Here is a 26,036-nt window from a genome sequence, read left to right as displayed (position 1 = left end):
CATCTGAGAATATAATGCATACTTCCTTTGAGCTTTTCAGTCAAACGGTCAAATGATGCATAAATGCAACAAAGAATTTAGTCTTGTGTTCATGTAGTAATCAAACTGCAAATTAATGAACTTAATTGCAGTTGCTGCTTTTGAGTGTTAATTCATGAAATTCATCACCTTGATCACGCGAGCTATCGCCCGCGAGTAAGCAGAACATCATGTTGGCAACTTTGGGATCTATAACTGTGCAAAACAAAAATTCTTTTTTGGTTTGGAGCTGAAATGTACGGCAGTGCAGACTTTCACCAGGGTCATGTGCTTGTTAGCTTTCACAGTTTCCCAAAGAATTACAGTTACCTGTTCAGGGCTTTACACTTTCTAAAACGATTTGATGTGTGATGCAAAATCAGTATTTCTTTGTCATGTCTTTGTCATTCCACTCTGTTCTGGCCTTCATCAGTGCTGCAACTTGATGCCTGCAATCAAGGATGATGCTTTTGTAAAAGAAGGACTTTGTAATTTTCCATCTCTTAATGAAGATTTCTATTTTTCACAGAGTATTGACTTATTGATGCCTTATGCCTCAATGAGGCACAGTAACTCTGACGTGCATTTCAGTTTTCTGGGAAATCAAGAGATCTGTCTTTTAACTCTTCCTGGGAAGGTGAAAAGGAGGTGTTGGGGGCAACGGGTCTTTTGAATATCATTGCATGTGTTAGATCTTGACAGAAATAGAAGCATTTTTCTTCTCTGAAATAGTCCAATATTCTTGGAAAATAACAGATCTTGCATTTGTCTTACAAGCAAAATGGGACCAAAGATAAATGTTTTGAATGCAAAAAATATGTGGAGGATTTCTAACTAGAAATACACGAGAAATTTGAAAGTGAATCTAATCAGTGACCTGAAATCCCAAATGACAAACTCAAACAAATTTATTAAAAATTTAATTTTTTTTTAATGCAAAATAAGAAATTAGCACTATTAGTATGTATTTGAAACCACTTTGATAGTTTTGTACTTCCATTTACCTTAAATACTGATTTTCTTTTTTCCCAAATGGCTAGCATGCAGTATTCTTAAAAATACAAAGAATTATCCAACAGAATGGAATAAAAGTACTGTTTTGAAGTAAAGCATTTGCTTTTTCAATTCTGCTTAGAAAAACAACCTTTGAGCATATACATCTTATTTCTATGTTATGTGACACTTGCTCCTTATTTCATGCCTAGTGAATTTCCTTTTATTTTTAATTAAGTAATTGCTAAAAATTCATAGTAATGCATGTGCATGCTTGCTGATAAGCTTTAAATAATGAAGTGAAAATGCATTGTACTGCAGCTGTTATATTTGCAACTCTTGGTACAGGTAAGTGGATTTCAAATAATATCCCAAACAAGACAAAAAATTATGATACAGTATAGTCATGCAGCACTGACTGTTGAAGTATCCCAGTTTCAAGGTGAAAGATATTGTCTTCAGGTTTTGTTAGATTCTATAGATGAATTATTTTATAGTTCAGCTGCTTGTAGTGGTTGTCTTCATACGTGGTCAAAATTTTTGAAATATTATTGGAAAAGCATGGGTTTTTTTATTCCAAAAGTGACCAGAAATTATGAAATCCATCAGCTACTGTGAAATACAGAGAATTTGCCCTTTTGGGCAGAGGAGGGGAGGAATCATGTTTGTGAGGTATAAAAAAACCAAAATTTTTTTAAAAAAATAAGCTTATCTTCCTCAGGGTTTACAGTTGGTTCAGTTTGTGTTATGAGTGTGTAAACTTTACTTCTGGAGTATAACTTCTTAAATGAGCACTGGTTTTCTTTGTTTTTTTTTTTTTTTTTTGTCCAGAGTGTTAGACGTTCTGTTTCCAAGTGTTTGGAGTACCCGTAAGAGTTTTGAAGGAAATAATCTTTTAAGCATCTTTCAAGACTCAAAAGTCTCCTACGGATAAAACATGTGAACAAAAAAAAAAAAATGCTGTCAGAAATGCCTCTTTGTAGTAATTCACTCCGGGCATACATAGGGATGCTGACTCTTTTTATGCTGTTCCCATCATTATTAACAGGAGAAAGTAACTTCAGAAACTTCAGCGGAAGTTATTTTGTGGGTCCTTGGTAGCAGAAGGAAATAAGGAAAGTTAAAACAATAAAGCACCTATTTGTGTTTGATGTTCATATTAGTTCATCTAGCCTGACCCAGCATGCTGATGCATAATCTCAGGATAGGGATATCTGATTTCCGGGTAAGCTCTTCTAGCCTGCAGATTTGCCTTCTTCGAGCCTATTTATTACTGCTCGAACATCAGCCAAAGACTCAAACAAGTAGGCAGCACATATTCCCCTTTACTTAAGAGATGCTTAGATGAAATCTCTTATTACTGGCTTCCTGGTCTCATTATTGCTCTGTGTAAAACAAAAAACCCCACCCATTTAATTAACAAGCAACAACCAAAAAGTTTTTCTGTACTCTTCATCCTCAACTGCCTTTTGCACTTGAAAAAAGGAGGTGGAGTGGGGTGGAACTGAAGTGTGTTCGCAGTTTTAGGTGATGTCATCGTTTTCAACCTTAACTGGAAAAGTGAGATTTTGAAATGCTTATGAAAAAAGTAAATGTTCAGTGCTCAGTTAAATAGATGTTGAAAGTTCTGGGGACATCAAAAAGACAGTTAAAAAGACTGACTCCCTTTTTGTCTTAATGTTTTATCTTTATTCGTTTTACCCAAGTCTTGAACCTATTCAGTCATTTCACTGTAGAAACTAATCGTGTATCTACTTGAAATAAACTAATTTTACAATCAAATAGGAAATGGATTCAAGTCCATTTTGTTTGTAATGGAAGATGAAGGCCACAATGTTGTATCAAATCTCAAAGTATGATTTCCTTTTGCCCTTGCCCTTTTCATTTTAGAAGTGTTCTGGAGAGCCAGAACACTAAGTTACTGCTCAGGGACAGTGACAGTCAAAACAATTCCTTCTCTGTTAACAGGCTGTACTGGAATACAGTCCACCTACCTTAGAACCAGGTTATGATTTCAGGTTATCAGATGGCTGTGTGAGCATCTTTTTTAAGCAAGCTATTACTTTTTCCGTATTTGGGTAGTTGTTCCTTCTTAACAAGAAAATAAGGGCTTTAAAATAAGGCTTGCTTCTTGATTAATTTGTGATACAACTACATTAAGATATTTCTGATAGTTTGGATAAGCTGTTTCCCTGAGTACTCTAATCATCAAGAATGCAATTCAAATAAATCTCTCATAAACACTTCTTATTGTGAAGTGAGGTGACCCCTTAACTCCTACGAATTAGAGTAAACTAATTAGTCCTTCCCTGATTGATATTGGATACGTATCAGATTATATTATTTAAAATGGAACTTTTATACTTTTCTGGAGAAATATGGGCATATAGAATCATCAGAATTATATCAGAAAAAAAGTACAGACTTTCCCTGGAAGGAGACATGGAGTTAAAACTTGGAGTAGGAATGGCAAGCTTAGATATTTACACTATACTTGTATATTCTGAAAGACAAGACTCTTGGCTTCTCTTTAAAAACAAGCATGAACAGTATTCAGTAGTGTTTATTTAGGCTAGTTTAGTTTTGCAGTATTCTTGCTTGAACAACGATATGTGTTTTTGTTGTAGGAAGAAAGCCTCTAATGCGGTTGTAAGTGTATTCTACATCTCTGAATTATTTGTTCTGGGAGTTTTCCCCTTCTGGAGTTCTAGTTATATATTAGGTTTGAATATTCAAGGATCAGCATTCTCAATGCTTATTTGCTACAAAATGTGAAGATAAAGTTCCAGAAGCTTGTAACAAGGAAGACTTTTACTTTTGATTATGAAACCCTTTATTAAAAGCAAGTGGAGAAGGTGGAACAGACAATTTGAAGTAACAGACTATATTTTCTTCTTTGTAGATGATGGAGAGAAACCACAAAAACATTACAGGCTTTCATCAAAAACTTCTCCAAAAGAGAGTTCTCAGTTGCCTGCATTGCCATTGGCAGACCAAGAATCCCCATCTTACAAAGAAAGATATGTTCCTCCCGAGCTTAGCATCTGGGATTATTTTATTGCAAAGGTAATTTTTTGCTAGTATGGCTGTTAAATATTTTCTATCACTTCTGGTATGGTGATTTTTGCCTTCTTAGTCCTTGTTCTGTGTATCGATATAGATGCATGATGGAAGCTGCCTGGATTTTTTAGACAAATTTAATGTTTTCTAAAAAACTACCCACACATATTATTCAAGCAGCTTTCTTAAAAACTGCTGTTATGAAATCAATTTGTGTTCAGATAATAGTATGAATGAAACATATTGCCTTTTCACAGTTGATGCTATTTAGATGAACAAGGAAATGCAAGCAGCTTTTTATCTTCTATTTCAAATGGGTAAAATGAGCATATATACAGATTACGTTGCTTTCAGTTGAGTCTGCTCTGGCAGATCTTTCTTTGTAGAAAGTTTGATGGGGAGTTATATGGCACATTTCTGTCATTTTAGCCATGTAGAAAAATAAATATGTAAGCAGTATTTAAGGACCACAGACGAAAAAGGAATTGCAAATACTGAATAACACAGTGGGGCATTGGTCGTGGGCTTATCATAAGCATTGAAGCCTGTAGGCAGAGAGCAGTATTTTCTTATTCTTTGGTTCTCTAAGCCCTTGGAAGAACTAGACGGGAAATACATTAATGGTTTTGGCTTCTCTCTGACAAACTTGTCTGTCCTGCGTGTGGTTTGATATATCTGATGTGAAAGTAAAGCAAAATAAAATCTAGAAAACTGTTAGTAGTTTCATTTTCAGCATTAGATTTTTGCATAATGTGAAAAATAGTTAAGCTGTTGAAGTATGGCATGGACAACTACAACTTTCAAGAAATCCAAATTCTAAATGTTAATAAATTGAGTAAGGCTATATTGTTATGCCCTTCTTTTATAAAAAACATTAAATATTATCTATTTTTAAATGAGTTTTAAAACTAGACGTTGGCTAGAAATACTCAAGGAATATTGTTTGACTTTTTAGCCTTTTCTTCCATCGCAAAGTAAAGTGGAATATGATTCAGAAGAGAGTCAGGAAAGTGGTGAAGATGATGAGGATATTGATGGAGATGTGTTTGCATCAAATTCATACAATCAAGAGCATTCTAATTCAAATTCATACAGGTAAGTAATTCTTTATAATACAAGATGTTCTGCAATGGCTAGACTTGCATTTCTGGCTTTTTACTGCATATTTCATGGCGGTGCATTATATAGACTTAGGTGTTAATTTTTCACAATGATAATTTATTCATTTTATTAATACATTGTATAGTGACTTTTGAATTGAATTTATCTATAGTATTCTAAAATACTGTTTGTAGTTTTCAGCACCTTATAATGAGGATTTAAAGCTCTAAATTTAAATCCTAATTGTGAATAAGTAAGAAAAATTTATTTTTCTATTAGTAAATGACTTACTAGTGCTTTCTTGTTAGTTGGTCACTGATGAGATTGGCAATGGTTCAGCTGGTACTTCACAATTTGAAGATTTTCTACCCTTTGGCTGGACATGATCTTTCAGGTAATCAGCAGCAGAGTTATCTTTTCATACTTAATAACCACATTTAAAATCAGTAATGTGTTGAATAATATTTATGTTATAGCTTTATTTTTGGTTCAGATGTTCTTCATATTTCAATGATCTGGGAATAATTGTTGTGATACTGTTTGTCATACAGGTATATTTTCAAAATAACATAGTGGGTGGGTGGGTGGGTAAGATGAGTGGGTGAGAAAGCATGCTCAGTAGTTAGTAGAAGCCTCTGCATACTTGGTTGTTTTTCTTTGCCTCTTGGTCATACCAGGCTGTTTACAATGTTTATTTCTTCATGGAAACCCTATAGCTTTTTTTGTAATTCAAGTTAGATTATTCTGACTCCTTATTTCATAGAATCATAGAATTGTGGAATGGTTTGTGTTGGAAAGGACCTTTAAGACGATCCAGTCCAACCCTCCCTGTTATGGGCAGAGACTTTCTTTAACTACATCATGTTGCACAAATTCCCATCCATCCTGACCTTGAGCACTTCCAGGGAGTGGGGCTTCTACAGCTTATCTGGCAACCTGTTTCAGTGGCTCACTATCCTCTCTCTAAAAAAAAATTCTTTCTGTTATCTAATCTAAATCTATGTTCTTTTAGTTTAAGACTGTTACTTTTTGTCCTATCAACTCAGGCCCTGGTAGAAAGTCTTCCTGTTACTTTCTTGTAAGTTCCCTCTATGTACTGGAAGGCCACAATGAGGCCTCTCCAGAGCCTTCTTTTTTTCAGGCTAAACAACCCCGACTCACACAGCCTTCATAGTCGTCTTCTTTTTCCATCTCTGCAGCTATGTTTGTGGCCCTTCTCTGGACCTGCTCCGTGTCTGTCTTGTACTGGGTACCCCAGATCAGTCTCATGAGAATGAATTTAAGGGGGTAAATCACCTCCCTCACCATGTTGGCCACCCTTCTTTTGATGCAGCCCAGATGGGCTGCAAGTTCACATTGCCAGTGCATCTCCAATTTTTTAATCCACTGGTATCTCCAAGTCCTTCTCCACAGAGTTCCTCTCAGTCTATTCATCAGTCAGTCTGTATTGATACTGGTCATTGCCCTGACTCGGGTGTAGGACCTTGCACTTGTCCTTGTTGAACTTCGTGATGTTCACATGAGCCCACTGCTCAAGCTTGTCAAGGTCTGCCTGGATGACACCTCTTCCCTATAGTAATCAGCTGCAGGACCTATCAGTGTTGTCTGCAAACTTGCTTGCCTCACTATCACTATCTGTGTCATTATTTCTGATCTCCATTTGGACACTGAGCCATTAACTGCGTCTCTTTGGATGCAGTCATTCAGTCAATTCTTTATCCGTTGAATAGTCCATCCATCAAATACATATTGCTCCAATTTAGAGGTCAGGATGTTGTGTGGAACCATGTCAAATGCCTCTGACAGATGTCAAAAGTAAGTGTGTATCATTTACTCTTCCCTTGCCTACCCGCACAGTCAGTCCATTGTAGATGCCACCAGATTAAGCAGACGTGATCTGTGCTTTTAAAGCCAAGTTGGCTTGCTCTCATTATCTGCCTATTGTCTATATTCCTTTACATAGCTTCCAGGAGAATCTTTTCCATGATATTTAATGTCAATCTGCATAGAAGTCTGTTCCTGTTTTTAGCAATGATAACACAAAGCAGTTCATCTTTTTATAGTTGTATACATCAAGTTTACGTTTTAATAGAGCTTACATTTGGAGGTATTTGAAATACACATCAGCCTTCAGCTGTGGAATTATCTTCATCAAGGCTAATAATGGAGAAGAAGGTTTTTTGTTATTGTTTTTGTCTTCCTAGAGCTTCCAGTTAGCTCCCCGATATGCCATGCAGTTTTGAAAACACTACAGCGCTGGGAACAAGTTCTTCTCCGACGTCTCGAGTTATATGGGGGTCCACCTCAACAGTATATTTCAGTTCACGCTTCTGAAGATGCTCTAGCTGCTGGTCCTGCACTGCTTCGCCATAAAACTTTACTTGAGCCTGCAAACACTCCATTCAGGTAAGTCTAGTTTTTATAAACACTGGTTATAATATCTTTATACATAATATCTTTATACATAATATCTTTATACATAATATCTTTATACATAATTATACATAATGTACTGTCTCTAGTCCAGACAGAAAAGTTTGCTTGGTTTCTTAAATTATAGCTTTTAAAAAAGATTTCTACGTTTTTATTCTTACTGTCACTGGTAGGTGCAGAATCAACAGAAAGCCTGTCTCACGATTATCACACTTAGTTTTAGTAACTTGAGTTGATTGAGAAGGAACAGCTTAACACATTATCTGCTGCCTGGCTTTTTTTTTAATAATGATTTAAAGTAATTCAGGGTTTGAAGGTTTTGGACCTGCGATAAGCAGCTATATTCATCTTTACAAGTTTTGCTTGAACACACAGTTTCTAGGGACAAGCATAAACATTTGAAGTCTGATCTGGTTCTACAATCCTTCCAATTTTGTTACTAAAGAGTCGTCGTTATTTCAGAGAAGTTACACAGCTGATGATGTGTTCCTTGGAGGAAATGTCAGTCATTTATTTTCCATATAGTAGAAGCACTTGTTAGCAATAAACAGAAATCACCCATGTTGTAAAGAATAAAGTGGATTGGTAAATAACCTGCATGCAACCTTATTATTGTGTAATCTCAAACAGATTTTTCTCACTTGTCCCAAGATAGACTATGAAACTATTACATGTTCTCTTCCTTCTTCCTTCTGCACCTGCTCCCACACATAGGTTTGTCAGGAAGATGGTACCATAAAGCTTCCTAATAGGTCTTGTACAGTATTTAGTGAGCTGTCATTTTGCTTCGGCATTTCTTCTGACTATAGTTTAATTAGAATATAAGATATTCCACTCTCATGCACATATAAGCATGACATATTTATCTTAACTTTGTTTTGTAGATCTAACAGTCATCTTGCTCTGTCTGTGAAGAGGCTCTGGCAGTATTTGGTTAAACAGGAACAAGTCCAGGAAACCTTTATCAGAAATATTTTTACCAAGAAGCGATGCCGAAATGAGGTTGGTATGATATGTAAACCATAGAAAATGTTGCAGGACAGTCTGTGAGCTTTTACCTATGTCACCTGGCTGCCTTGTTTACTTTCCGGAGCATGAGTGGATAAAATACCTGGCAATCTACAGAATTTCCTTGTTTTGATTATTTGTGGCTAGCTGTGTTCGTTACAGACTGCAGTTAAAAGGAAAATTGTTCCTTTTGTCTTGTCCTTTGAAGCTACAACATTTCTGATCATGATTTTTGTTAATGCAGCCATATTACTATGCTGTATGGAAAGGTATTTTGGAATATATTAGATGTGCTTTATATGTTTCCACGCAGGATCATTGACAGCCTTATACAGCATAGGTTGTACGCTCTTGTTTCTAATAAAATGTCAGCAGAAATCACTTATTTTCCATCACTTTTGAGAGGGACAAGATGCCATTGTAGTACAGAATGGGTAAATTGGTGTCTTCTATATTGAATGTAGATTTTAGAACTTGATAATTACTGTTACCGCATGAAATAAGAGTGGGTGTGTGTGGAAACATGCTGTTGTGTTTCAGTTGTTCTGTGTTGGGGTAAACAATGAGAAATTAAGGGTTTCCTTGATACCTTGTGTGTTATGTCTTATCTTTATGCCTTTTCCTGTGATTGTTCTTTCCTTGGTGAAGTCATTAGAGGAACACAATGAAACCATGAAGAATTCTGTGGTGGAGGAGCCCATCGTCAATAAGGTACACACAAGTAATGCTCAAATTAAATAGACCGTACATCATTATGAAATATTTTGGTTTTGAACTGGTGTTGATCTCCCTGAAAAAATCTTTGCTGACGTAGCCAATAAACTTAAAAATAACCAGTTTTGCAAGAGATTGAGTTCATCTAGTCTTTATATAAAGCCTGTCAGAAACAAAATGTTTCTTACAAGGATGGATTAAACAACTAGGTAAGAACAGTACCCGTTATCAAATTCTGTAGTTATACCAGGTGAAAAGCTGAAGCTGAGACTTTCCCAAGTGACAAATACTCAGTAGTACTATGTAGTACATACAGAACCTTTAACTAATTTGAGATGCCTACAATAGTGGCCTATAAGTGAAGGTGGTTAACTAAACTTGGAACGGTTCATTAGTGTGACACTAGGATGCTACTGAAAATTTTGCTGAGCTTTAGTTTTAAGATGGTAACAAATGAACCCATGTAACAACTTAATAGCAATTTCCTTGAAAAATTGGTATGAGACATTAAGAAGGTATTGCAGTATATCTAGAAATGCAAACAAATTCTGTATTCTTACTGCTTTCTTTTACAAAACTAGTGAGAAGGCAGAAATGAGAACACCTTGTGGTGTCCTTAGGCTACCTTGTTATTAATTATGTGATAAAGCAGTATTAATGAGTAGGTAATTGGAACTGACTGGAGAAAAAAATAATTTCATCTGAGTTTGTTTGCCACGCAGCACAGATTAATGGTTTTGTATTTGCATGTCACTGTGGTTTTGTGCAGTTTTACTTACACAAGCTCATCAGAGTATCAATTTTGTTTTAATCTTAAAAAGCTATTCTATTTTGATTTATTAGCAGCTACAGATTTTTTTCAGACAACATTATTTGCAGTTCTTTGACAGCACCATCTTACTATTTTTCTACTAAACTAACATTTTTTAAATCTTTTGAAGACTAGAGAAATGAGAAATTGAAGGGGAGAGGCTGGGAAACAGTAGTTCTGGAATAATTCTTTGTATTTTGAAGAAAATACAAAATTTTACATTTGTAAAACAGGTTTGAGTTTTTATATCACCATTAGTTTGTCAATGCCATTTTTGCTCTAAAAATATTTTGTAACTACAGCAGATTGAAGTCTATAATCAGTATAATACCTTCTTTACTGAGCTCTTCAATTTTGAGTACGAGTACTTACAGTGCTGCTAGAGTTTAGAACTTTGTTTTTTATTAGCATGTAGCTGGAGGCATTTCTATAATGTAAAAAGGTAGAGGAGATTTGAATACCACATTAGATAACATTAAGGTGGGGGGGGAGAAGGAAGAAAATGTGGTATTGGTATGTGCAATCCCAGATTTATTTAATTATGGAGAACGGTGAAAAGGTAAACTGGCAAAGTTCAAATTTATTTCCTGCTCAGGATATTGTCTGCACCTTTAAGACTATTTCTTCTGTTCCAAATGTCAGAAGTTTTTGAGGATGAGAAGACTTAGCAGGTTTTTTTTAAGAACGAAACTACAAGACTCAATTTTTTTTTTATCAAAACCCCTAAGTGTGCACATAGCTTCACTGTTCTTCAATATCTCTGAAAAGCCTGAGAATGAACACTATACTGTCGTCTGTGATAATCTGCACTTTCTGTGTTGCTGGGGTAGTCGGAACACGGTAATGGGAAACTAGATTATTATGTATGGAACAGGTTTACTGTAGTTATTACAGGTTATATTTGTCTTAGAGTTAAAATTGAGGGGAAAACCCCCATGAAATACCCCATAATCCAGGTCTTTGTACTTCCAGTGTTGCTTAAAAGCTTGCATTTATATATGCTTTAATTTTTAAATACAGATAGAAACAGATTTGGGATACCCAGGAGGCAAGGCAAGAATAATCCACAAAGAGTCTGACATCATTACTGCTTTTGCAGTCAATAAGGTGAGTATAAAGTAGCTAGGATAGTCTAATTGTATTATACGTCATAGAATCATAGAATAACCAGGTTGGAAGAGACCCACCGGATCATCGAGTCCAACCCTTCCTATCAAACACTAAACCATGCCCCTCAGCACCTCGTCCACCCGTCCCTTAAACCCCTCCAGGGAAGGTGAATCAACCCCCTCCCTGGGTAGTCTGTTCCAGTGCCCAATGACCCTTTCCATGAAAAATTTTTTCCTAATGTCCAGCCTAAACCTCCCCTGGCGGAGCTTGAGGCCATTCCCTCTCGTCCTGTCCCCTGTCACTTGGGAGAAGAGCCCAGCTCCCTCCTCTCCACAAGCTCCTTTCAGGTAGTTGTAGAGAGCAATGAGGTCTCCCCTCAGCCTCCTCTTCTCCAGGCTAAACACCCCCAGCTCTCTCAGCCGTTCCTCATAAGGCCTGTTCTCCAGACCCCTTCACCAGCTTCGTTGCTCTTCTCTGGACTTCCACCTGATAAACAGCTGGTAGTCCCATTGTGAATGAGTGAGACATCCTTTGCTGGCTATCCTGCTACAGCTTGAACTCTTAGTACTCATTTCTACTAAAATTGTCTTTTTCTCTGTGCACTGGATTGGAGGAAGGGAGAGGTGGCCTCTGCCTTTTCTTTAATCTTGTGCTTAGGAGTATTTTACCATCTCTGTCAAAGACAACCAGGAAGTCATCTATTCTTCTCTTCTTTAACCATTTAAGCATTAAGAAGTGGAGGAGGGAAGCTTGGTTGCAAGCATTGTGGTATAGCTCCCACTTATTTATCCTCTGAGGAAAGCACAGCAAAACTAGAACTGCTTGAGAGACATAAAGTACAAATAGTGTGTGATGCTCTCCCAGATGCAAATAAACTTTTAAAAGAGAAATAAGTTTAAGTATATAGATTTGTAGACATAGATGAGTTTTTTAAATAGATTGTTTGTCAGAAACAAGTGTACCATCAATAGTTAAAATCAAAAAAGCATTTTTTTGATTGTGTGCGTTTGTGTTACTTTTTTTCAGGCAAATCGGAACTGCATTGCAATAGCATCGAGTCACGACATACAAGAATTGGATGTTTCTGCGATTTTAGCCACACAAATCTATACCTGGGTTGACGACGATGTGGAAATAGAAAACAAAGGGTATACCTTCTCTGTTTCCAGTATCACAGCTTGACTGTAGAAATAAGTGTAGGAAAGCATGGTATTTAATGTTGTTGTTTGGAATCTAACTTACAATGTTGTTTCATTTATAGGGCTGATGATTTCTTAGTTGTACATGCTCGTGATGACCTGGTTAATGTTCAGGGAACCACTCCTTATACTCACAGTAATCCCGGCACACCTATCAATATGCCTTGGCTTGGTAGTACACAAACTGGCAGGGGTGCATCTGTGGTAAGTTGCTTGTCAAAGATTAGCCTTATATACTCTGATCTACTTCTTTCCTTCTGTCTGTTTGATGTTGCTGTTTATTGTTTCACAATAAGTGTGTAGCTTTTCTGTGTAATCCAGATGAGCTGGATTTTTTGTAAACTTCCAATTAAGAAGTTAAAACTGAGCACAGAATTTAAGGTGCACCAGCTAAGCAAGCAGAGTTTTTAGTCAAGCCATATACGCTTTCTTTATATAAGATACTTTGTTTAAAAACAAAAAAACAGCGTTCAGGAAAAAAGTTGCAGCTCAAATGGTTCTTTGAAGACTTGAAGCCAAATGCTGTATCTACAAAGTATATATTGAGGAGACTTCAAGATATAAATTCATAAAGATTGGGTAAAAATATTTATTTAAAACATCAAGGTAACTTTTATGCATAATCATAAGTTTCCTTCTGAGTTAGTTCCAGACTATAAGTTTTTATTTAAAAATAATATTTTTATATTTACTATAAATAACAACATACATATTTAATATAAGTTTTTTTCTATTTAAAAGTAAATACCAACTTCTGCTCAAGTACAAAGTACCACTTCAGTGCACTGTATATTAGTGTGAGCCTGTATTGTAGAAATGACAGTGAATGAACTCCTAAAGCAGAGTTCACTGGCAGGGCAGAGGCATCAAATAAAATTAATTATACACTCTGCAAACTTAAACTTGAGAAAAATGAGGATTCTTGGTTTCAGAAGAAAAATGAAGAAGGCAGATCTGCAGAAATAGGACCAAATACAAACACCATGCATAGTTTGAACTAAACATCATGCTGATGTATGACCATTATCTCCAAAGCTGTTGTCAGCTCGGTCTTCTTTGAAGTGCTGTGCAGCTGTGCCATAACTCTGCTCAGTAGCATTATTAAATATCTCACTTCTGATGATCATGTATTAGAGGAGATAATCAGTTTGGCTGTTTTGCATTTCTGAAATACACCATGGTGAGGGATGCCTGGTAAAGTAGGACTGTGTTCATGTGAGCAAATTCATTCTTCTTGTAACAGAGGTGACACCTGCACAAGGGTAGCTCTTACTTTTAGGAATAGATTCTGTCTGGAGTGAAGCTTGGCCCTGAGCAAAAAGCCATTAGCTCAGATTTGATTCAGATCATATGAAAATTCTAGTCTGGCCATTGGTGTACTTCACTTTAGTTCTTGTGTGACATACATATTCTTTAATTGAAATCTGTTGATTGGTTACCTGGGAAATAGTTATTTGGAGCCCCTTAACTGGGCTGAAATAGTCATAGAAGATACTTGTATCTCTCCGCCTGTCTGCACATAGATTTGGAGTTTTCCTGGATAACTGAATGCATTAAGTCCCGTGACTTGGCTGCACTCTGTGGCATTTAACAGGTCAGAACAAATCAATCAGTGGTGGCAGAATGAAAGAACCATATGCTAATTCATAGTGTAGTTGATTTTTTAAAATATTTGATGATTAGGAGGAGTAAATAAGGAATGAGCATTATAAGAATTATAATGTTATTCACACATGGAAGCAGGTGTTGTGCCACTGCCTATAGCTGTCCTTTCTATTTAGTAACTATTGATCCTAGTTGCCAGGTTTGCAGCTCTGATATCACAACCATGTCTTTTCTGCAAGTATTCTTTGAATGCCTTTCTCACTTTCTCTTCTCACTTCCATTTATATATATATCTGTACATGCACACATATGTATAGAATTTCTCTCTGTATTTCTCAACAAAGTAACTACTTAAATCTATCAATGTAAACTATTCTTACATGAGTGTCTATTTTTTTATGTAGTAAAGCTTTCTTACCTAAAGATATGTGGTTACGCTCAAGTTGAATGTGTTTTTGAACCTAAATGTTGTTTGGCATACTGTTTGACTGTGGCAGAGTAGAGAACCTACCACAGCACACAAGGACACCTGCCCACTGGGGAGGGGAGAAGAAGGTACTAAATGAAGGACAAAGTAAATGAAGCAAGATAGAGAAATTTCTGGGAGGAAGTAGTGTTACTGCGTAAGAACTCAAATCTGGAGGAAAAGCAGCTTCACCAAAATCTTTCTGTTGCTACCATTTCTTACTTTGTTCCTTCAGATACTGCTTCAGATCCTTGTTCCATCTTCGCTTTTCCATAATTTGCAGCCCATTTAGTAGATATGGTTCAATGTTCTTTACCATTACTGGCTTTTCAGTCTTGTTGGCTTTGCTTCACTTGCTTCAAGGGAAATATTTGATTTATGATAGATACTCAGGCAGTTAACAGTGTTTTATTCGCTCTAAGTTTTTTTTTCATTACTACTCTTCTCTGTTTCCTGTTACGCAGTTGATTCAAGGTAAGTAAGGAGGATCACCATCAAATCGTTCAGTACAGTGTGTTTACACAGTTCTTGCAGGAGGTGTTTCTAAGAGACCACTGAAGTAAATAGTACGTTCTCTCAGCTTTGACACTCAGGTAACGTTCAACAGCTTGTCTTCCAAGCCATTATGACCGACACTAATATTTCACCAGTTAAATAACTGGTGGGTTGGATTTTAAGATTTTTTATTCTTCAGTCTTAGTGTACATGAGGCCCAAATCATCCAGCTTCCCAAGAAAGCAGTCTGTTCTAGCCATCAGCTATTGCAGAGGGGAAACTGAGGGCTAGCAATTTCAAATGTCAGTTACATTGATAATGGAAGTATTTGCCTTTGGAAATGATAATGGGCTTCTAAATCAGAGATGCTGCACTAGAGATTTATGTTAGCGTAGTCTTTCAAAGACATGTTTCTGCAAGCTTGTATTTTTCCAAAGCAAAATCCAATAGGGGTTAGGAAATCATGATGCACGCTTATCTGTTGAATGAAGGAAGTTGATTTCCATTGACTTATGGATAGAAGTTAGTAGCTGTAAAACTTAACACAGCCCTTGATTTTGGTGAAAAAATACAATTAGGGTGAATAATATTGCAAATATTGTAATTATTTACTAATTGATGTATGCACTAAGGTTTCAAGAATATCATCCTCACTTGTCATGTCCTAGATCTTCTAATTTATATATTGTTTTATTCACCAATGTTTTACTAAACAGTTGAGCTTTTTTTCCTTGTCATTTGAAGTACTTGGAAGGAAAAAAGAAAATAAGTATTTTAAGATCTTATTTGTTTTATCTTAAGGAAAGTGTCTTGATGTAAACTCGAGTAACCAAGAGGTCCAAGGCTTTCTTTTCAACAAATAATAAAACTTTGAGAATTGAAAGATCTAAATCTGCTTCTGAAGTGTAATGAAGAGGCTTGCAATTACTCCAGTAATCTAAAACCTGGGGAATTTTAGCAAGAAAATCAGTTATTTCCCTTCCAACTGTTCTTCTTCCTTTTTGTTTGCAAACTGAAAATTTGGAGAAAATTTGCTTTTAAACTCTTTGGATCATATTTAGTAATAAGAAGCAAGTAGAAGTTTGTAATTTGTACTTCCTCCCAGTTGACACCCTGCTGTGATTGGAGGCCAGGGAAGAATAACATACTTAAAACACTGGATTCACTCTCTGCTCTTTTAGTGACAAAGCAGTGGCAAAATACTGTACAAAATTATGGCAGTTGGAAGTCAGTGATTGTAAAGGTCTTTTCCAACCTAAATGATTCTATAAAAGTAGCTCAGTGCCAGCTTGCTACTGATCTGTAGTAAGTGGTAAGATGGTGGGTGGAAAATGAGTGCTCTGGCAAGAAATTTTGTTCATGTTGCCATTTAAAGTTAACTCCTGGCAAAAATAAACATATTCCCTGTACTCTCATTGTTCAGCTAAGTAATATATGCATGAACAACTGAATCCCAACAATTTTCTGAGGTGAAACAGTCTCAAAAAAGACAGATGATTTTGAGGAGAACTAAGAGGAAATAAAAGAATGAAAACTTAACTTTGATGTACATTAGTAAAAAGAAAAGAAGGGAAGAGACATGCAAGGAAAGTGCAGATGTCCCTACCGTTCATTTCCTAGTTTTGGCTGGACTTAGGCTTAATCAGATGAGATTTTTATCTTAATTGTCCAGTGTCTCCAGTCCTTTTAATATATTGAACTCCTCCCAATTAGGAATTAATCAAATAAGAAAAACAGCATTCTTTTTACCTTGCTCAAAGCTAAGTTTGGTATTGAGGAACCGAAGTGCTACTGAAATTCCATTGGATCTGTACTGCAAGATTATAAGTGCTTTTGAAGATTTTTTTTTTTATTTTTTTATTTAGCAGTTACCTAGGTATGTTGCTTATTCTGGATGGCCACAAATAATCTGTTTTCAATCAATGACAATAAATTAACTAGACTTGAAAATAAATATATTCCTTCCTATTTTTTACGTCTGTTAAAGTCTCTTTACCTCTCTCTTTACATGCTTCTGCCTCTCTCTTGCTTATCTTACAATAATCAGGAATATTCCAATAAATTTAATGGAATCAGAAAGGAATTGGCAAGAAAAGAGGTAAGACTGCAATCTAAGGAGTGTTTATATTTGGATCCATAAATCTCTGAAGCAAAGTTTAATATTTACCTCCATGTATAAAGCTGCAAAAGTATTAATATTTACAGTAGTCTTGGAAGAAACTGACTTGTGTTTGAATTTCTAAACCCAATAGGTGCTTTCATTAGGAATTTTGATAGGAAACAACTCTCTGCAACCACTAAATATTCTAGTTGAGTAACTTCTTGTTTAATAGTATTGTTTTCATTACTTTCTGTTATTTTGTATATTGAACAGATGCTCAAGAAGGCGATTAATAATGTCAGAAGAATGGCTTCTCACCCAACATTACCATATTGTAAGTTCAGTTTTGATTAAAAAGGTATCTACAGATTATGTATTTACTTACTGGCCCTGTTTCTTAGTATGCTGCTGTTTTGTACTAGTACAGCAGTGTTTTCAAAGTTGCTTGCAGCTCTATTTTACTGAAACTATTTTTCATTTAAAAAAAATAAAATACTGGGGGATATAGAATAGCCTTTAGAAACAATGAGATTTTTAATAGCAAAAAAGTGCCGTATTTCTGTTTTATTTGTGACTTGGATGAAAGATAGTAGGGGAAAAAAATACATTATTATTTCCAACTAAGTCGCTTCATATTTCAGTACCATCTAAATACAGTTCTTACTTAAATAATGAATAAGTACAGTTCAACAAGTGTAGCATTTGAATACCATGAGTTTAACTTTTAGTGGTACTCACTACTCCTACAGTATGCCAGGTACTATAGCAGGTACTGCTTATTTTGAGGAGGTTGTGAGCTGGTGTAAGGTTTCTTAAAATTTTGGAAGCAAGCTTCCTGCTACAAGACCTGTGAAAAGTCATGTAAACATATTTTCTGTTGCAGACCTGACAGGTGCGCAAGACGGTAGTGTAAGAATGTTTGAATGGGGTCATGCACAGCAGATCACTTGTTTTCGGTCTGGAGGCAACTCAAGGGTAACTCGAATGAGATTCAATTACCAAGGAAATAAGGTAACCAACGGGATGCTTCTGTACTTACCCTCTTCTCACCTGCCCCAATAAAATCGTAAATTAGTGGAAATACTACATCCTTCGCATTTCAAGTAGTTTCTCTGAATTATGCATAATCTCTTTGTAATACATACATATGTATTTGCAATTAATATATCTTTTTTCCCAGTTTGGAATTGTTGATGCTGATGGATATATAAGTTTGTATCAAACAAATTGGAAATGTTGCCCACTTACTGGAACTTCACCTAAACCATATTTGGTAAGCTAAACAGTACCTTTGCTTCCTCAAACTCGTGTTGTGCTCTTTTATTTCCTTCCCTGTCTAGAATAGTTGTGACAGGTTACAGATTGTGCTGTATTAAACAGTAATAATCACAATTTAACGATATAGCGTTGCCACCCAGTGATCTGTATAACAGCCAGGTTCTTAAATCATAGTCATACTTATTAAGTTGGAGAGGAGAAAATTCAATGTTAGATCTGAAATAACTTCAGTGTTCTTTAAGACTTGTCAATAATTGTCATTTATTAATTAATTGTCAGTAACAGAACCGGAAAGTATCATGAAGAATTAAGAGTATCCATAGGCATCCACATACCTTTATATCCTGTGTTCTTTTTAAGCAGCTTAACTTCTCAAAGGAATTTAAGATTTCATGCTTCCACAAAATCCATTTGTTTTCTAATCAATAATTTCTATACTGCAATTTTCAGATGTGGCAGTGTCATAACAAAACAGCCAATGACTTTGTTTTCATCAGTTCATCGTCTTTGATAGCCACAGCAGGATTGTCTTCTGACAACAGGTGAGAACTGCTGTGATACTGCATAAAAATGAAGAGGTGCCTTGTTTTCTCTCTTTCCCTTCCTGCCCTGCCAGGTTATTTTTTTGATGATTCTCCTCAAGCAGTTTAAGAGCAACATGCATACTTCTGCTGTCCATCTTTTATTGTGGAAGTGGGAGAGAAGCAATGTGTACAGCTAAATTCCATGTGCCTTTTAAAGGAGGTTCCATAGGGAAGAACAAAGCCTCTGTTCACATTCCGTGTGAGGAGGGGACATGGAGAGGGAGGCACTGATCTCTTCTCCCTGGGATCCACTGACAGGAGCAGTGAGAAGGGTGCAGAGCTGTGGGGGAGGTTCACACATGACATTAGGAAATATTTCTTTACTGAGAGGATAGTCAAAGACTGGAACAGTCTTTTTAGAGAGGTGGTAAATGCCTGCTGATATTTAAAAGGCACTTGGACAATGCCCTTGATAACATACTTTAATTTTTGGCCATTGCTGAATTGCCCAGGCAGTTGGACTAGAAGATCATTGTAGATCCCTTCCAACTGAACTACTCTGTTCTATTCTATGCTATTTGTATCAGCCTGTCTTAAATTATTTTTATAGATGTAGGGACTTGAGCATAGCTCTTCATTTCACACTTCCTTATGAAAGTTTTGATCAAGAAATCTTGCTAACAATTCAGGTGAATTCAGCTACTAAAGCTGCATCCTTTATGAGAATAATCAGTTGTAAAATGATTGTATAGGGGGCATGTCCTTGCGGTATATGAAAGTTATTTTGGATCCGTTCAAAAGTCATCACTAAAAGTCTGTTCACAGTGCTTTTTTGCGTGAAGCAATATTTTTAAGGTTCAGATGACTTTACAAGTGTTCAAAATACTTAAGAACATTTTTCATAGAATTAAAACTTTTTTTTCCTACAGGAATATTTGTCTTTGGGATACTTTGGTTTCACCTACAAATAGCTTGGTGCATGGTAAGCGAAATACAATCGGCAAAATATTTGATCACAGTAAAATGTATATGTATTTGTGTGTCTATCCTTATGGAAAAGTTATCATGGGAAGTAATTTTAATACTAGCAGGAAAATATCTTTCACTCTCCTGTGTGAGTGCACCAACAGGAATATAAAACCAGATTCTTGAGAAATTTACTGCTATGTGTATATTATTAGTTTCATGGACATGAGCATCTTCCGTTACAAACTTGTACCTTTGCAGCACAAATGCAACCCCTGACAGCCAGACATTTGTAATTTCTGTTCTTTTTCCAAAGATTCTGAGCAGCTTCTCCTTGTAGTGACTAGCACCCTGAGAAGACAGTAGCTGTAACACTGTCAGTAATACAATTTTTTGGCACAGTTAATGTGATACGTATTTGCAGGATATGGAAACCTTCAATTCAAGGTTCCTGTGGCTGTTCCTGTACTCATAAATCAGAGAGGCCCCACTAAAGACATACCAGTTAAGCCTTAGACAAAATAATGGTACAGTAGCATTGGGCACTTGCAGATACCTTATCTGTTTGGAGAATGAGAGGACGTGCTTTTTACAAACTGTTAAGTATTTCATGGCCTCAGTGAAAATCCTGTCCTCGGAGAAGCTGTGATTATAAAACAGTTCTCTGAAGGTTATGAGAATGAATAAACACTCTGAATTTCCTAGAAAATAGTCATTGTTTTTTCATTAATATATCGAACATGCAGATGTACAAGTAAGATCTCATATAGTAATTTTCAGAGTTGAACTAAAGATGAACTTACTGCTTTATTTGTAAAGCAGTGCATTTTTGCTTTCAAGTATTGTCCAATTCTATGACAATTTTGTTTTATGTATTATGCCAAATAGCGTGGAATGCTTTCTCTGTGTGTGGATGTGTGGGTATCTACACACATTAGTACCAAAATGCTTTAGAAGAATTATTCCTATAAGTAAATGTTTTGAGATGTAGTTAACATTTAGTGGGGTTTCATTAACTTTATTACTGATATATTGTTGCAGTGGAAAATAAATTAATTTCAGAGTCTGAAATACAAAATGAGGCTCAGAGAGAGGAGTTCTAAACTTGTAATTGCAGTATGGTCAATGCGTAATTGTATGTGTGAGATGCATGGAATTTCTTCATTTACTTCCTCCACTCATTCGAGGGAACAGACATATCCAAACAAATGTGAAAAGCAGGGAGTTTAAAGTAAAGTAACTAGTGGAAACTTAGATATTTGGGTGAGTAATTTACAAAAGCATTAGACACTTTGAAAATAATCTGCTATACAGTATATACAGTTTTTTCCTTACAGATTGTAGCTGCTTTATTTGAGAATAGTGCAACTGCAGGGTGCCTGATGTGAACCTGGGCTTAGATATGCATGGTACTGCAATAAATGGACTAGTTGTTGTCAGTTGGGTTACAGCATCAAAGTCACTGTTGCTACTGTCTTGAACTATAGGGGTTGGTGGAAAATTAAAGCTAGTACTATGAAATTGAAGTTAATTCTGTGTGTTTATTTAAATTACTTTGCTTTGGCTTACAGCTTTTATCTGCCATGACAGTGGAGCAACTGTGCTAGCATATGCTCCAAAGCATCAGCTGTTAATATCTGGAGGCAGAAAAGGCTTTACATGCATAATTGATCTTCGTCAAAAACAACAGCAGCAGTTACTCCAGAGTCATGATTCTCCAGTCAAAGCAATTGCTGTTGATCCTACGGAAGAGTATTTTGTCACAGGATCTGCTGAAGGCAACATAAAGGTATTAATGAGGGAGGGGGAGCAGAGGGATGACGATGGTGATGATATGTAAATTAAAAAAAGAGTCTTGCAGAGGTGTGGAATAGTTGGATGTGTCACACATTCTATATTAGTTCCCAACCCTAATTTTCACATTTACTAATTAAATTATGAAATGTTAGTCTTGCCTTGCAGTTCTTTTTGTTAGTCTTACCTTAGTCCCTATATATATCCCTTATTATTAAAAGTCAGTATTAAGATTCTGTAACTCTGTTATTGCAAGTTGCCACTTATCTTTTCTTTTACAGTTAGTGACAGAAAGATGAATACAAAGTGTAGTCCCAGTTTCTTCACATCTCTTTAGTGGTGAATTTTATGAGCATGGTAATTGGACTTTCAAGAGATTGATGTTTTGATGCTTTTTCAGGTATGGAGTCTGTCTACATTTAATCTTCTTCACACTTTCATCAATGAGCATGCTCGACAGTCTCTCTTCAGAAACATTGGCACAGGAGTCATGCAAATTGAGACAGGACCAGCAAATCACATATTCTCCTGTGGTGCTGATGGAACAGTAAAGATGAGAATCTTGCCTGACAGATTCAGCCCTTTAAATGATGTGTTAAAAAATGATGTGAAATTTATGATCTAATATGTTTCTCAGAACAGTGTATAACATTCCCCTTCTGCCACCCCTGAAGATGTTTTTCTTGGAACTAGCCAACAAAGCAGATACATAACGATAGCTTGTGCCACAAAGATGCCTTTTTTATTTTTTTTTTCTTTGCCCTCATATTTATTACCTGGAGCTTTTAGTCCCTGTTGCACTGATGCCTTAAAGATTAACAAGGTCCTTCAGATTTTGGTCATTACCTAAAATAAAAGCTATACATGAATCTGAATTATATACACTTACAATATTAATAAGATGTTGCTGAAGTTTACTCTTCCTTTTGAGGCAGTTACACTCCCACATGGAGTCTGCCATCTGGGCATGGCCTCTGCTTATATTCAACACCTGGCCGCCTTCTAAAAGCAGGTCTGTCGAGATGGAAACCTTAGATAATGTTACTCTTTCACTGTGGCAGCCGTAACTGTCTCTGTTCTCAACTTGTTTAGTCAGTTGACAATAAAAATATTATTCCTACATGTAGAAGAGAAACAAAGCGTGTCTGAATAGATACTTCTGGCCATGGAAGCATTCATGTAATGAGCCACTGTCTTGTCTCCATTCCTGGAATCCAGGCTGTTTACCTCTCTAACTCACCTGATCTCCTTCCTCTGACCTAGGGTATAAGAAACTGAAGGATGTTCTGTAACTTGTCTTCTGTTCTATAGCTTGAATCGCTGCCATCAGGATGGCAGGCTTACCTTTTCAAAAGAAATATATTTTTAACCCTGAACACTCCCTTTACAAAAATATGTAAATATTAATGGATATCTTCCTAGTAAAATAGTTAAGAATGCGTGAAGCTTTAGTCTTGATCAAAAAGATACAGGAAGATACTGCTTTAGGATATGGCACTAGAAGTTCTTCAAAGACTATTTATTTACACGTCTGTAGAGGGGAAAAAAACCCTAATTTATTTTTACATTTTTTTTCCTGTAAGACTTTTATTTAGCCCAAAGATACTCAGTTCATTCATAGCACTTACATTCTTGTTTGTCAGCTTTTTAAAGTACTTTAAAAAAGGAGTAAGTTCAACAGCACAGTATTTGAATACTGTCAATCTTTGTAGTGTATGTTTACATCTGGTGTAAAATGAAAGAGAAAAATTATGAGAAGGATAGATGGGTTTTCTTTTTGCCAAAATATTAAACTACATAACTTACATGTTTGACCAAATTATTAATGCACAAAGCCTTTACATTTTTTTAGTCAGCTAAAAACTGTTTATGTAAGTATTTTGGTTTACTTTTCCTGACTTGAGAGCTTGACAAAGGTTTAATTTGTAAATTTGGTGTGAGGCTGGATTACTTGAATGCCGGTGATGTACTTTTTGCTAAAAAGATATTTTGTGAAATATAGCACCAAGATATTAACTGTAAAATAAACTTGTCAAATTAGGAATTATGGGGATAAATAAAGCATAGAAGAAATGAAGGGCTTGTAAAATGAACTTTGTTACATTCTCAGGATGCTTTTCTCTTAAGAATATAAAATTGTTTAAAAAGATTTTGTAAAATGTATTAAGGTCACTTTAAATGTATGTTTCGCAAGTTGCAGTGCAAACACTATGAAGGTTTTAATGCACAAAACCTGGATTTTCAAATTGTGCAATAAAAAGAATGTGAATATTTTGCCATGAAGAAACATGTGGCAGCATTTCAAACTGGTACAGCTGTTCAGTGATTCAATTGTAATTGTTCTTCCACAACACTTCTAGATTGAAATCAAAATTGATATCGAAACAGTTTAAGTACAGTGATGGACCAGAAAAGTAACTGACTAAAAGTGACACCACCTTACAAAACAGACTTGCCCTATGCATATGTCATATCTGCTCGGTGGCTGAGTTTCTAATATTCCTTATCCTTATGAAAGAAGGAAAACAACGGAGTTAACAGTAGCACACTCCTTGAGAAGCAACTGAAACCCTGACTTTGTATATACATACATTAGTTTCATGCGCCCACTGAACTAACAAAGTTACATTTAGAAAAGGAGAATGTGCAAAATTCATGGCAACATTATATAATGATGTTGTTTTGTCCTTAAATATTTGTATCTCATTAGCTTTAATATTTCAAGCTCAGTTTGTTGTACTGGCAATCACAAAAACGCTGTCTTGCCATCAGCAAACTGAGCAGATTTTAAATGTAATTTGCCAAGACATACACTGTTGTCATTTTTCTGAGTAGAGCTGCACTATGAATAATCCTGGCAAACTTATGCTTATACCAGAGAAGTATTGACTGTGAGCAGGCATTTTCAACAATGTTTAGTTACCATAAGCTACTTGCAAAACTAAATTGTGTAAAATCACAGTGTATTTGCCACACCTTCATAATCTTCCCAATAAATCCTGCAGAAACTCAACCTTCTAGAACTTCATGTTGCTGCTACTTCATTTACAAGTCAGTTCTTTGCTTGTATAAAGTTCATTGATGTTTAATAATTATTGCAAGTCAAATTATCAGGAACTTTCTTTAGTGATGGAATCAAAATGAGTTAACTTCCACTGTATCTGAAACTTTTAAAGGGACACTCTCAACTTCAAATCTAGTCCTTGGGGAAGAACCAAACTCAGCTTGTGCCGCTGTTGCCCTGAATACTTCCACTGACTTTTGTTCTCCAGAAATTAAGACTTTCTCCCTGTTGCTATGCAAGCTACTAAAACAGAAGGGTAATGGTGGCTACCCAGGTTTCTGTGCTTGAAGTAGCCCCGTGCACAAACCGAACTTAAAATTTGCACTTACCAGTGCTTAATCTACAATAATTTCCTATCAGACTAAATAACTTAGCTTGTAGTTGATAATGTCCCTTTTAAATATCATAGACTAGCAGTTGTGACTCGTGTTTGTCTATGTAGCAATACCTAATGCAATCGGAGTGTGTCATTCTTGTGTTGCTAATTGATTCAGTTACCTCAAATGGATGTATGATCCAATTTCTTTACTTTTACTATTTAGTAACCTATAAGAGTTAAAACTCTGGCCATCTGGGTACTTAAACTGGCTTGCTGTGTGACTTTAAACCAGAAAATTCTCAGCTGACAGCTGATGATGCAGGATGTTTATGGAGAAAGACGGAGAGTGGAACAGATACGGATTTTGTACCGTGCTGCTGTGGCACAAGGTTTGCTTATACATGTTCTACTGCGTCTGAGGAACCTCTCTATGAGTGACAGGGGAAATAAACTGTTGAGATATCCTACATTAGGTACCACTCCCTTCCTCTTAAGAGCACCTAGTGTTAGTTTAGTTGCAATAGGTATGAAAAAAAAGAAACAGTGAGTGAAAGGAGATAAACTTGGAGACAATATGTTCTCCAAGGTAATTTTTTCAAATGTTTATTTTTACTAAAAATAGCAAAACCACCTCTAATGGCAGGTTCAGCACACTGATCAAACTACTTTCTATAAAATAAAGATATTGATTTACCAAGTTTCTTGGTGTTTCTTATTCTTCCCCATTTCCAGTTTTGATCTTTCTCCTTTCCAGTCTTTTTTTTTTTTTTTTTAACACCTTAATGTCCATGCCTTAGCTTTCCTTATTTGGGGGTTTTGTTGTTTATTTGGATTGTGGGTTTTTTTTAATTTACAGCCTAATTATCAGTCGTAATCGGTTTCAAGTCATTTCTCAGTGGAAGGAGGCTGATGTGGGGGGTGGTACTTTCTATGCTTTCTGACACAACTAAGTTTTTAAAGTCTGCTTTGTTTTTAAC

The 26,036-nt window shown here is 35.9% G+C and overlaps 2 protein-coding genes across 8 annotated transcripts in view; both read left to right on the top strand.

Moving 5' to 3' along the window:
* The window catches only part of DMXL1 (Dmx like 1), an 81,475-nt gene extending 55,719 nt beyond the window's left edge, over positions 1-25,756 (top strand). For 6 of the 7 annotated variants that reach the window (XM_069880528.1, XM_069880529.1, XM_069880535.1 and 3 more), the window contains 16 exons: positions 3,914-4,077; positions 5,027-5,166; positions 5,481-5,566; positions 7,377-7,578; positions 8,490-8,607; positions 9,262-9,324; positions 11,159-11,245; positions 12,275-12,396; positions 12,510-12,651; positions 17,388-17,448; positions 17,998-18,125; positions 18,295-18,387; positions 18,843-18,934; positions 19,846-19,898; positions 21,454-21,671; positions 22,077-25,756. In XM_069880528.1, coding sequence (XP_069736629.1) covers positions 3,914-4,077; positions 5,027-5,166; positions 5,481-5,566; positions 7,377-7,578; positions 8,490-8,607; positions 9,262-9,324; positions 11,159-11,245; positions 12,275-12,396; positions 12,510-12,651; positions 17,388-17,448; positions 17,998-18,125; positions 18,295-18,387; positions 18,843-18,934; positions 19,846-19,898; positions 21,454-21,671; positions 22,077-22,301 — 1,994 coding nt within the window. In that variant the 3' untranslated portion in view covers positions 22,302-25,756. Of the gene's footprint in view, positions 1-3,913; positions 4,078-5,026; positions 5,167-5,480; positions 5,567-7,376; positions 7,579-8,489; positions 8,608-9,261; positions 9,325-11,158; positions 11,246-12,274; positions 12,397-12,509; positions 12,652-17,387; positions 17,449-17,997; positions 18,126-18,294; positions 18,388-18,842; positions 18,935-19,845; positions 19,899-21,453; positions 21,672-22,076 lie in introns of those variants that run through there. The other variant, XM_069880533.1, reaches the window with a different exon arrangement.
* The window catches only part of HSD17B4 (hydroxysteroid 17-beta dehydrogenase 4), a 201,307-nt gene that overhangs the window by 18,348 nt on the left and 156,923 nt on the right, over positions 1-26,036 (top strand). The window lies entirely within an intron of this gene.

The sequence above is a fragment of the Phaenicophaeus curvirostris genome, chromosome Z, assembly GCF_032191515.1.
Source record: "Phaenicophaeus curvirostris isolate KB17595 chromosome Z, BPBGC_Pcur_1.0, whole genome shotgun sequence".
Classification (NCBI taxonomy): Eukaryota; Metazoa; Chordata; class Aves; order Cuculiformes; family Cuculidae; genus Phaenicophaeus; species Phaenicophaeus curvirostris.
This window is presented reverse-complemented; position numbering and strand designations above follow the sequence as displayed.